This window comes from Heptranchias perlo, chromosome 15 (genome assembly GCF_035084215.1).
Source record: "Heptranchias perlo isolate sHepPer1 chromosome 15, sHepPer1.hap1, whole genome shotgun sequence".
NCBI classification, from domain to species: domain Eukaryota; kingdom Metazoa; phylum Chordata; class Chondrichthyes; order Hexanchiformes; family Hexanchidae; genus Heptranchias; species Heptranchias perlo.
The window spans coordinates 39,142,222-39,155,343 of NC_090339.1; the positions used below are offsets into that span (position 1 = coordinate 39,142,222).

At 41.0% G+C, this 13,122-nt stretch overlaps 1 protein-coding gene across 2 annotated transcripts in view; it reads left to right on the forward strand.

Annotated features, from left to right (window-relative positions):
• Window positions 1–13,122, forward strand: part of arhgap20b (Rho GTPase activating protein 20b) — a 103,257-nt gene that overhangs the window by 60,184 nt on the left and 29,951 nt on the right. For both annotated transcript variants that reach the window (XM_067997108.1, XM_067997109.1), the window contains exons 9-13: window positions 1,211–1,399; window positions 9,256–9,434; window positions 9,988–10,149; window positions 11,952–12,061; window positions 12,830–13,019. In XM_067997108.1, the coding sequence (XP_067853209.1) occupies window positions 1,211–1,399; window positions 9,256–9,434; window positions 9,988–10,149; window positions 11,952–12,061; window positions 12,830–13,019 (830 nt within the window). The remainder of the gene's footprint in view (window positions 1–1,210; window positions 1,400–9,255; window positions 9,435–9,987; window positions 10,150–11,951; window positions 12,062–12,829; window positions 13,020–13,122) is intronic.

Below are 13,122 nucleotides of genomic sequence, written 5' to 3' on the forward strand. Positions count from 1 at the left end.
GTCACAATGAAACTCCCTTTTGTTCTGGACCAGATCTGCATGTCCTTCAATCTCTCTGAAGGTGAACCGAATTAACAATAGGTGAGATGACATTTGGCTCAATTCGTAAGCAGCTTTATTCCACAGTGTGCAAAACCTACTAAACACTATGTATAATGAGAGACATTTGGTACAATTGGTATAACCTCTGTTCACGTACCATTACGAAAATAAGGAACATGCGTACGTTACCGCAATCTGGTGGGTTTTCTGACTCAACTTAAAAATAAAATCTCTCTGTACATTGTCCTACCTCCCAGGATAGCAATTTGCTCCCTCTGCTTGACTGGCTTTCTGAATCTTTTTTTAAAAGCCTTTCTTCAAAGACTTGCAGAGATCAAAAAGATTTTGTCAACACCAAGATGCTAGATGTTTTCCTAAGTGACCTGAAATTGCTAATGAATTGGCCATAGTTTTGGATGTGTGCAAAATAATTGTCCATCCCGTATTTTAAATACCTCTCATCTGCTTTTGTATCCAGAACTCAGTATGGAGTTGTCCCCAAAACCTAACACCTTTTGCCCAAAACCTGGTTTAAAGCAGCTTACATCCATGTCTTTTTCTGTGGAAAGTGGCCATGAAATCCCAAACTGTGACACTTGTCATTCATGTCATTTGCTGTTTGTAGGACTTTACTGTGTGCAACAATGACAACTTGTATTTATATAGCGCCTTTAACGTAGTAAAATGTCCCAAGGCACTTTTATATTATATATATATATTTATACTAACCCAATCCAAGAGTTAGTACAAAACTAGAAAGAAAGAATTTATATTTACGTAGCACCCTTCATGTCCTCAGGATGTCCCAGCGCTTTACAGCCAATGAAATATTTTTGAAGTGTAATCACTATTGGTATAAAGGCATACATGACAGCCAATTTACACACAGCAAGTTTCCACAAGCAATAATGGGATAAATGACCAGTTATTTGTTTAGGTGTTGTTGGTTGAGGGATAAATGTTGGCTAAGTCACCAGGAGAACTCCTCTACTCTACTTTGAATAGTGCCATGGAATTTTTTCATCTATTTCCCTTGGACAGCTGCGAGTTGAGGGTTTTAATACTGTATTAATACTGTTTAGAAATCTGATGGCAACTAGTAGTTCCATTTTTAAATTGTTTACAGTTCCAAATTGAATCAATGAAATTTTTCCTTTTTGTGTTTCAGGGCATGAGCAGCCATTTAATGTAATAATGAACTGCCTAAGAGACTTTACTGCGAATGTGGAGAGATCTGATACTAATGTTGAATCCCGGGGCAGCAATGGAGCTATCCTCTTTGAGGACCTTCCAAAGGCCAAACAATGTCAGTTTATTCTGAAGCCAAGACCCCAGCCAGACATCCATGTGGCCAGAGGTGAGTGAAGAGTGAAATAGCCAAAAACATTTATTCTGGAAAAAAGGAAAGGCTTTCATTTGAAAAGCACCTGATGAGATCTCTCAGAAATGCCTCAAAACATTTCCCATACAGCACATTACTCTGTTGTGCAGAGGCTATTGTTATGTGGGTACACATAGCAATCGCTTTGCACACAGCTTAATCACACAAGCCACAATGAGATGAATGGCCAGTTAATCTGTTCTTGGTTGTTGGTTGAAGGAGGAATGTCAGATAGGACACCAAGAGAACACCTTGTTCTTCTTTGAATAGTATTATGGAATCTTTAACATCCACCTGGACCACGTTGACAACCTTGGTTTAACATCCCATCAAAAGTACAGCACCTCCAACAGTGCAACACTCCCTCACTATTGTATTGGAGTGTCAGTTTAGATTCATCCTTACCAATGATCAGGCACATGGCCCCCATGTCAGCTTTTGCAGACAAAAGTCCATGCAAGCCAGGCCCCTCTTTCCTCAATTACAGCTGCTCGAGTCCATTTACTCATGCAAGTGATTCCAGCCACTGCATATTGTAGGTAAGAACTCTCAAGAACAAAAATTCCCACTTACAGTTTGCAATGGCTGGATTCAATTCCATTAGCAACAAGACTCAGGTAGGAGTGGTACTGATGGGAGAGAGGAGGGGAGGCAATAAAGGGGAAAGGAAAATAGGAATGGATCGTAATGCAGGGGAGAGGGCAGGGGAAATGGACAGGAGAGGAAAGGTCCTAAAGCTGGGAGCAGTGATTTGCAGAGGAAGTTGTGATTAAACTTTACATTGCTCTGGTCAAACCGCACCTTGAGTACTATGTTCAGTTCTGATTGCCAAGAAACAAGGGAGACATTCAAGCATTTGAGGCAGTGCAGTGTTAAGCCACATGACTGATCTCTAATATCAGGGGTCTGAGTTATGAGGAAAGACTGGAGGGACTTGGGCTTTTCACCTGGCTAGGAGGTGTCTGAGATCTTAGAGATATATGAGATAGTAAATAGTATGGAAAAGGTTAATCTGGAATACTACTTTAAAATAAACAGTGGGAGTAGGACAAGGAGACATATGTCCAAACTAGTAAAAGATGACTTTTGAACTGATATCAGGAGATTCTTCTTTATACGGAGTAGTTAATACTTGGAACAGACTTCCACGCACAGTGGTGGAGGCGGAAACCCTGGAATCATTTAGATGCTGCAATGTGGGGAGTGTAGGGTTGTTCTGGATGGCCTATGTTTCCTGTATCAGGCCCAGCATCACCAGAATAGGTTTAAGAATAGCACAGAGAGGCACCAGGGGTAGGCATGGTAGTAACAAGCACTTGCTGTAAATATATACATGCAGAGCAAAGCCATTTTACATAGAAAATAGGAGCATATTTTGTGATATGAAGTCCAGTGTTCTGAAGTTAGTCTGATTTTTGTGTTTGAGAGAATATCTAGAGGTCAATTTGCTACAGGTCACAGAGGTCCTTCTATGCCTTCTTATCTCTTCTGAGACATTAGGGGCGACTTTAACCCTATTTGTCTTGTAGAAACCGGGCAGGCAGGCAGTTGAAATCGGCCGGAGACTTACCTGCTGATGTCCCGCTCCATTCCCGCTGTCTTCTACTTTAACCTGCTCGTCTGAGCAGACGGCAAGGACATCCGCCAGAAGCTGGCAGTGCCCTTCTTTAAATATGCAGATCAGGGTCTGATGATGTCCGTAGGCCTTGACTGCAGTTTTAACTGGTGGCCTGAGCAGGAAAGTCATTGTAGTTTTCCCGCCAGGTGGAGATAGCGGGAAGAGAAGCCAGGACCAGATGAGGCCCCAAATAGGTAAGTTGAAACATTCTCGTGAGGCCCCACAAAAAATGTGTAGGTCTTTCATGCCCCGGACTCCCCCTCCCCTTCCCACACGCAATATCCTCCTGAAACCCCCTCCCCGTGGGTTACCCGAGTGCCGGTGAATGTCCCGTCAGTCCTGGCCGGCAACCTCCTGCTACCTGAAATCAGGCTCTTGCTCGCCGACCAGCTGCCCCTTCCCAACCATCTTGGGCGGGCAACTGACCAAGGGTGTGCAGATGAGGCGCTGGATTTTAAATTCCCCCCCCCCCACCCCGCCCACTCAATCCCGCCCCAGGTTAAAATTGGGTACATTAAAGGAGTAACAATGGTCTGTAGACTCTGTTGTAAGGTAAGTACCTCCTGGTTGGTTGACTTCTCCTTTGTTGTAGCCGCATCCTGCATGTCTCTGTCATTTCCTCTTCCTTGTGGTCCTCTATCATAAGGACATATAGGGAATGCACATAATGAACCCCATGACATAAGGGTGGAAAGCAAAAGATTTCCCAGTCTGAAACTGCTGAAAGGAAGTTTGGAGAATGCTTTCTTAGTTGCACACTGTGAAGAGTTTTCTAACTGTTTCAGTCAAAGTTGACATTTCAGATGAAGTTTCTAGACATTCAAAAGCCGTGAATTCAACCACTTCCTGGTTTGACAAGTCATGTGGGTAACTTTACCCTCTTCCACAAGCTAAACTCGAGTCTGGTGCAATTCTGGTGTAAATGGTAGAATTTGTGAGACAACAGCTTTGGCTCTCATTAGCATGTCATTTGCATACACACTACTTTGTGTGCAGGCATATTTTCTACGAGCAGCCAATTCTACTGGAATTTAGTGTGTATTTTAGAATGGGTGTTATTCTGGAGTATCTGACTTAGGCCCGGTGCTGATCCCTATGCCAGAAGTATACCAATTTCTCTGGGCTAGGAGGGGAAAATCAGCCAACAATCATCAACAATGACTGCTACTGATAAATGAAGTATGTAGACCTTGCATAAGGACAAGATCAAATTTGGCCCCAGTGTTTGAAAAGCTGGCCGACAATCAGTGTCTAGGACCCCCCGTGAAGAATGGTCACTTGATGGGGGGCTGCTTTTAGGATTTGAGCAGTGCCTTTTCAACTTAAAAAATTGGAATCAGGCTCCTGTGATGGCCAGGGAGTTTATCCAGTGAGTAGACCATGTGATGATTCAGCTGGTCTCAAGCTGGGTGGCAATTAATTACCACAATTGGCTTCAGTGCCCCTGGGCTAAGGAGGAGAAAAAGGTCAGCTGGGGAGAAACAAGGGGCAAATGTGAGGCAGTCTAAGATGAGTTTGGCATGCATGTGCGTAAATGCATATAGCATGGTAAATAAGGTTGGTGAGCTGCAGGCACAATTTGCCACATGCAATAACAGAGACCTTGCTCAAAGAAGGGGAGGATTGGGTACTTAATATAGGCCTACAAGGTATTCAGGAAAGATAGGGGAAGAAAGGGGGGGATGGCAGTATTGATTAAAGAAACTATTATAGCACTGGAAAGGGATGATGTAGTTGAGGGGTCAAAGACAGAATCTATTTGGTTAGAATTAAGGAACAATAGAGGAGCTATTACGATACTGGGTGTATACTATAAGCCACCAAAATAGTGGTAAGGTGATAGAGGAGCAAATTTGCAGGCAATTTACAGAAAGATGCAAGAACTATAGAGCAGTAACAATGGGGGACTTCAATTATCATAATATAGACTGGGATAGTAACGGAGAAAAGAGCAAAGAGGAGGAGGAATTCCCGAAATGTATGCAGGAGAACTTTCTTGATCACTGTGTTTCCAACCCAATGAGGAAGGTAGCAGAGCTGGATCTAGTTCTGGGGAATGAAGTGGGGCAAGTGGAACATGTTTCAGTGGGGGAGCATTTGGGGAACAGTGATCATAATATCATTGGTTAAGAATAGTTATGGAAAAGGGCAAAGAACAATCAAGCGTAAAACTACTTAACTGGAAAAGGGTTAATATCAATGAGTTAAAAAGGGAATCAAAAAATTGGTAGGTAAAACAGTAATCGAACAATGGGAGGCCTTCAAGGAGGAGATGGTTTGGGTACAGAGTAGACACATTCCCACGAGGGGGAGAGGAAAGACATCCAAAGCTGGAGCTCCCTGGATGACTAAAGATATAGAGATTAAAATGAAAAAGGAGGCTTATGACAAATTTAAGGTTCATAATACAGTGGAGAACCAAGCTAAATACAGAAAGTACAGAGGAGATCTAAAAAAGGGAATAAGGGGGGGAAAAAAGCGTATGAGAATAGATTAGCGGCTAACATAAAAGGGAACCCAAAAGTCTTTTATAAACATACAAGTAGTAAAAGGGTAGTCAAAGGGTCGATTAGGAACAAAAGAGGATTTCTTCTTGTGGAGGCAGAGGGTATGGCTGAGGTACTAAATGATTATTTCGCATCGGTCTTCACTAGAGAAGAGGATGCTGCCAATATAGTAGTAAAGGAGGAGGTAATAGTGATATTGGATAGGATAAAAAGAGATAAAGAGGAGGTACTTAAAAGGTTGGCAGTACTCAAAGTCGAACAGTCACCCGGTCCAGAAGGAATGTGCCCTAGGTTACTAAGGGAAATAAGGGTAAAAATTGCGAAAGCTCTGGCCACAATCTTGCAATCCTCACTAGATATGGAGGCGATGCCAGAGGACTGGAGGATGGCAAATGTTACACCCCTGTTCAAAAAAGGGGAGGGGGATAAACATGGCAATTACAGGCCAGTCAGCCTAATGTTGGTGGTGGAGAAACTTTTAGAGACAATAATCTGGGACAAAATTAATTGGCACTTGGAAAAGTATGGGTTAATAAATGAAAGTCAGCACGGATTTGTTAAAGGAAAATTGTGTTTGACTAACCTGATTGAGTTCTTTGATGAAGTAACAAAAAGGGTTGTTGAGGGTAGTGTGGTTGAGATGTTGTATATTCAGACTTTCAAAAGGCATTTCACAAGTCTATGTACCACATAATAGACTTGTAAGCAAAATTAAAGCCCATGGGATTAAAGGGACATTGGCAGCGTGAGTACAAAATTGGCTAAGGACAGAAAGCAGAGAGTAGTGGTGAACGGTTGTTTTTCAGATTGGAGGGAAGTATACAGTGGTGTCCCCAGGGGTCGGTATTAGGACCACGGTTCTTTTTGATATATATTAATGATCTGGACTTGGGTATACAGGGTACAATTTCAAAATTAGCAATTGACACGAAATTCGGAAATGTAGTAAACAATGTGGAGGATAGCAACAGACTTCAGGAGGACATAGACAGACTGGTGAAATCAGCTGACACATGGCAGATTACACTTAACGCAGAGAAGTGTGAAGCAATACATTTTGGTAGGAAGAATGAGGAGAGGCAATATAAACTAAATGGTACAATTTTAAAGGATGTACAGGAAAGGAGAGACCCGTGGGTGTATGTACACAAATCTTTGAAGGTGGCAGGACAAGTTGAGAAGGCTGTTAAAAAAGCATATGGGATCCTGGGCTTTATTAATAGAGATATAGAGTACAAAAGCAAGGGAAGTTATGCTAAACCTTTATAAATAAATGGTTAGGCTTCAGCTGGAGTATGGTGTTCAATTCTGGGCACCACACTTTAGAAATTATGTCAAGGCCTTAAGGAGGGTGCAGAAGAGATTTACTAGAACAGTACCAGGGATGAGGGACTTTAGTTATGTGGAGAGACTGGAGAAGCTGGGGTTGTTTTCCTTAGAGCAGAGGAGGTTAAGAGGAGATTTGATAAGAGGTGTTCAAGATCATGAACGGTTTTGATAAATTAAATAAGGAGAAACTGTTTTCAATGGCAGAAAGGTCGGTAACCAGAGGACACAGATTTAAGGTGATTGGCAAAAGAACCAGAGGAGCATGAGGAAACATTTTTTTTACGCAGAGTTGTTATGATCTGGAATGCACTACCTGAAAGGGAGGTGGAAGCAGATTCAATAATAACTTTCAAAAGGGAATTGGATAAATAGTTGAAGGGAAAAAATTTACAGGGCTATGGGGAAAGAGCTGGGGAGTGGGACTAATTAGATAGCTCTTTCAAAGAGCTGGCAAAGGCACAATGGGCCGAATGGCCTCCTTCTGTGTTGTAACATATTACGTTATGAAACGCTATGAAATGAAATTATAAATGGGCTGACTTTAAAACACCATGATGAAAATTAAGGACAGGTCTTCCAGCAAATATATATTCAATAGTTGATCAAACGTTTACTACTCTCTGTCTCTCATCCTAATTTAGCCATTGTCGTAATCATGGAATTTTGCATAGTATTCAAATTATGGGTAGTTTCATTTTAAAAGTATTTAAGTGTGCCAGAATGATGCACTGTTGCTGATTTCCCCACCCGAGCCCAGAGATCAGTTATGAGCACTCCAACTGCTGCCTCAGTTAAGTTAGCACAGGTCATAAAATCAAAGCTGGAATCTTCTGTACTGCCTAGTCTCAGAGCAGAGGGCACTCTGCCATTCTGAAGCTCAAGTAAAACAATTACATTATCATATAATTAAGAAGTCCTTTGAGATAAGTTTGTTGTTTTAATGTTGGAACAGAGATGCATATTTGTAGATAATTTCTTCCTGTTGCTCCTGGTGAAGGGATTGTTTAGTAATTGTAACATTTTTAATTAAAGTGCTCTACTGGTGTCCATTAGACTCCTTTGTAGCTTTCTGCGATGAGGTCAAGCTTTTGTGACCCCATAGCTTGCAAGCTGTTCCTGCATGTATTTCCTTAGAAGCGTATGTTACAGTGTGTTTATATTGCAGACATGCTTCTCACAGTAGTTCTGCAGTACCAGCTGCTTCAGAAACCACAGTGTTGCAGGGTAGTTTCTACTTTACAATGAACTTGTACATCCACAGATTTTTTTTTCTCCTTTTTTTTGTGAATTTTGTGCCATTTGAAGTATCTCACTGTTGAGAATGGAACACTTTCCACTGGTGATTGCTGAGCCTGATGCAGGAACCAGTGCCCACTTGGACTGGTCTGGTTGGAGTCAATCAGTTACTGCAGCCATGGTGTGGTTTGTGGTTCTCTGGCATTTCTCCTGGGCTTGAGTTGAACAATATCAAATGACTTTATTGGCATTTACTGGGCAAAGATACTACTTAATTATTGTATTACAATCATCATTCAAAACATTGGAGGTGAATCTCTGTCGGGGTTTCTACTTGTTTGCCTTAACCTCGGTGGAATGGTATTTACATATTTTTCCAGAGTTTCTATGCCTTTTCCATCAAAGTTACAGCGGACAATTGGGAGGATCCCTGCAGAAAATCTCCCCCATTCTGTCATGTTATTTTCTGTTCTCAAGTTGAGGAGTGCTCGTGCTGGGGAATGGAACACCTGCTGTTTCAGGCACTTACTATAAGCATCAAGCACTCTCAGGTCAGCAATGGCACTGTTAGCTGCAGCCTAGACATGTGCTGTACCCCAACAATGCACTTGAGCGCTAATTTCAAAAGAGCACTCCCTATTCATTGCAACACTCAACATTTCCCACATTAGCCTTCCTTATGCCTCTCTGAGTGAGCTTACCGATTTAATACCAAATTGGGGCAGTTTTATGCTTGGAGCCTATTCCCAGCAGGAACTGGGTGATGCTGCCTCAAGTATGTTTCATGTGGGACTCTTGCAGCTAGCAGAAACAAAAAATGTTCTTCCCATCAGTCTGGCTTGGATTTATATGCAGGTCCCAGAAGTGAAAGGTCAATATTTAACCCATTACACCATCCAAACCTTCTCATGTGTTACATAATGTAAGAGAGTAAGCATTTCATTAGAAGTAGGCAAGAGGAACAAGGAGTCAGTTATTCATGAATAAATTTGAATAAAATCTGATGAGACAAAAATGTACTTGATGTGCATCGTCTGTGCTGTATCCAACTCTCTCCTGTTGCCGTTCTCTAATCAGCCCTTAAAGGTTAGTTAAACACTTAAGTCAATATAATCCCATTTTTATTTCCATGTTTTGTTCAGAATCAACTCCAAAAACTCTTAAAAAGAAGAAGTCATTGATAGACTGGGCTCTCCGCCGCAGCTCCAACAACCAGTCAGACAGCAGTCCTATCTTGGAATCTCCAATTACACCAAGGAAACTTTTTGGTCTGTCCCTACCTTCCATCTGTAAGAACGGCACCCTTCCCAAGCCGATCATGGTAAGGAATGCAGCTGACCATTGACTACTCTCCAAAAGCAATTCATTGTCTGTGAAGAGCTTTGGGATGTCCTGAGGACATGAAAGGCGCTAACTGGATGCAAGTTTTTTCTTTTCCTTTTCTGTTCTTTTCCTCTTCTTTTTCTCCTCTTTTCTTTTTCAACATTCTCTTTTTTCTCTTCTTTTCTTTGTTGCTCATTCTTGTAGCCACTGACAGTTATTTTACAGTAGGAAATTTTGTGCATCTATTCGGGTTAGGGCTCCAATTAGGGTTAAGTTTAGGGCTAGCCTTCTTCTTGGGGTTAGGTTAGGGTTTAGGTTAAAGATAGGATTAATGTTAGCTTCTTCATTAAGGATAAGGGTAGAGTATGTGCTAAAATTAGGTTTAAGATTAAGGTTAGTGCACACAATTGTCAAATGGGTTCAGCCATACAAATTCATTTGCTACAAAAACAATTTTCAATTTACACCTCAGCTGTCTGTGAAAGTAACATAACTACCTTAAATATTATTCAAATAGCTAGTGATGTTTTAATTGACTCTGGTGCCTACAGGATATGCTTATCCTATTGTATCATGAAGGACCCTCTACCAAAGGAATTTTCAGGCGCTCAGCTAATGCCAAGACCTGCAAGGAACTAAAGGAGAAGCTGAATTCTGGAAATGAGGTGCATATGGACAGAGAATCTGTCTTCGTGGCAGCTGCTGTCATCACGGTATGAGTTTATATACCATTCAAATCAAAAGTATGGATTTTAGATTAGATCTTAAACATGGATGTACAGTGTCATGGATTTTGACCTAGAAAAAAAGAGAACATGGGAAGAATGGATCAGACTGAACATGGCAGAATATTGCCAACTGATGTACCATCCTTTCATTAGGGTAGATCTTACAAACTTGTGCTCCCAACATGGAACTTTGCCTTCCGGGAACCCATATCAGAAACTCGGGCACGGAGTTCAGAGGACTTCACTGGATTTTTCATCCATTAAAACTGACACACAAATTTGTAACATCATTCCTCTTATTTTCAAGTATTTGACTATTTTGTCAGAATAGATCTTAAAGCAAATATTTCAGGTATTTCTGTGCAGTAATAGTAAAAGCACAATTAGTCCATCACATTGAATTAGCATTGCAATTAGAAAGAAAAACTATAGAGAGAGAGACAGAGAGGGAGATAGAGTTAAAAGTCATACATAGGGTGCATTTGTCCTGTCCACAAACTTTACTTCCTGGTGTCATGATTTTCATCATGCTTTTCTGTCAACATTTCCCATTCAATTTTACTATGTCACAATGTAGTTGCAGGCTCTGGCCACTAGATGCCTCTGAGGAGCAAGTATCTGAAATCTCTCTCCCAACTTCATCAGCATCCAGTACATTAAAAAAAAACCTTATATTTGTCAACTGACCGTGGGCAATACCATGGGCAATTTACTAGCAGAAATTATTGCATCTAAAATGTATCCATTGCACACTAAATCTTATGTGGCTCAAATTTTTTAGGAACCATTCCAAAAACGCTAATTTCACTGATTCTCGGCATATCTCTTACAAACTTGTTTTCAAAGGCTATATTTCTCCCCACCCCTGTTGCCACATACCAGCACCTCCCTTTGCAAACGGATAGCCTTTAACTCACTGACATCATAGGGGAGTTGATCACTTTTGGATGCAGTGTTTGTTGTTATCTAGGCAAATGTAGCAGCCATTTTGCACACAGCAAAATCCCACAAACAGCATTGAGAGACTAATGGAGTTTCCCTTGGTGCACAATGCTTGAAGACTCAGTTACATTCATGCAAGGTGCTTTATGAAGAACTACTAAGAACACATATTATAAACGCCAGCATATTAAGGACTACCAATAACACACAGTCAGCACGTTCAAAGAACATTCTGAACTCAGCCCTCAAAACAAGAAGCTCATGCCTATTTTCTTATTGGTAACTAATACTACAAGTAAGGCAGAAATAAATGATAATTCTTAACGATTTCTCTTGAGGACATCAAAAACTGTTAACTCCACCAGTTGCAAAATATATGAAAAAAGAGAGAATTAAAGACAAAAAGATAATAAAGAATGAAAAGGTAGATTTTACAAGTCCTTGCCCAAAGCAAGATACTTGACCTATCACTGGCAAGGACCCAGAATATCTACCCTAAAAATAAAATCCAACAAGAGCAGGTGTAATGGGTTACAAATTAATGTAATGAATTACACTCAGTGATAACTGGGGTACAGCTTAGGGTTTTTGTTCATTTGCTTTGTTAGTATTTGCACCACTCTGTGCTGCAGTGTTTGTCAGAGAAGTGCTCGAATAAGACACTCCGTGGAATTATGGCTCCCAACTAAAATTTATTCAATCACAATGTTGCTATTCTTCACTTTTGTTTTTAGTAAGCTTGGTAAAAATCAGAAAAACATGAGGATTTTTTAATTTAAATACCTATGAAAATATTAATGACAAAAGATTGAGAAGAGCTTGATAACAGTGTATCTTTTGTGTAGGATTTTCTACGTAACATCCCTGGCAGTGTTCTGTCTTCTGAACTGTATGAGAAGTGGATGGAAGGAATAGAAAATGAGAATGAAGAGGAAAAGATACAGTCCATGAAGAAGTGAGAGAAACAAACATTTTTAAAACAATTAACTAGCACATAACTGCCTGGTATCTATGTCTTGGTCTGTGCTGAGCTAACTCGAGCTGAGTTAACTGATCTCAGCGAGGGCATCAGTTTGGGCATTGCAATTGGCCTCAGCAGTGTTGAACTAGGAGGAGAAAATGAGCCAGGGTTCCTGCTACTGATTGGAATTTGATGACTGTGTGACTGAATATCTCCTCTCCACAACATGTAGCTTGCCAGCAGTCATCGTTTAGACTCACAAATGAAGAATGACCTTTTGGGTGATGTACCAGAGGGCTGTCAGAACCATATACCAGAAAAAGTCAGCATTTTCAGGAAAAAAGGAGAGAAAGTTCCTACCTTTGTTGAACATCCATACACATGCATTCTCCAGCAGCAGTCATTGGACAGCAATCAGGAACTAGAGTGCTGGATGATCTTCCGCTCCCCAGCCAAACAATGCTGAGGCCAACTTTAGTGCATCAGCTTCTACCCTGGCTGAGATCACGTAACTCAGCACAGAATTTAAATCACACCTGGGGTCCTCTGGTCTGTGTGGCTCAGCACTTTTACCAATCAGGCCATGAAGGCATACAGTTTGTTGAGGGAATAAATGCAGTATAAAACATTTATTGATGCAATGGAGAAACTAAATCACAACTAGTGATTTTTAGATAAGTTGCAGTTGCTGTACCAGAATTCTGAGTTTTAAGATAAAAGATCATGGTAACTAGAGCTTGAATCATTTTTGATGTGTTGCAGTCTGGTGGAGGAACTTCCTGAACCAAATGTCCTTCTCCTTCGTCACTTGTTTGGTGTTCTGCATCGCATTGAGAAAAACGCCGAAGAAAACCAGATGACTGCTTTTAATCTGGCTCTTTGCATAGCCCCAAACATGCTATGGCTTCCCAGTCCCATGGGTCCAGAGGAAGAGAGCAAGTGCACAAGAAAGGTAACCTACTCAGCTTGGACTTTCACAGTTCTACAGGCAAGGAGTTGAGTCTAAATGTTGTGGGTGGTTGAAGAGTTCTATTAATTTTAAATGTCTAATCTTC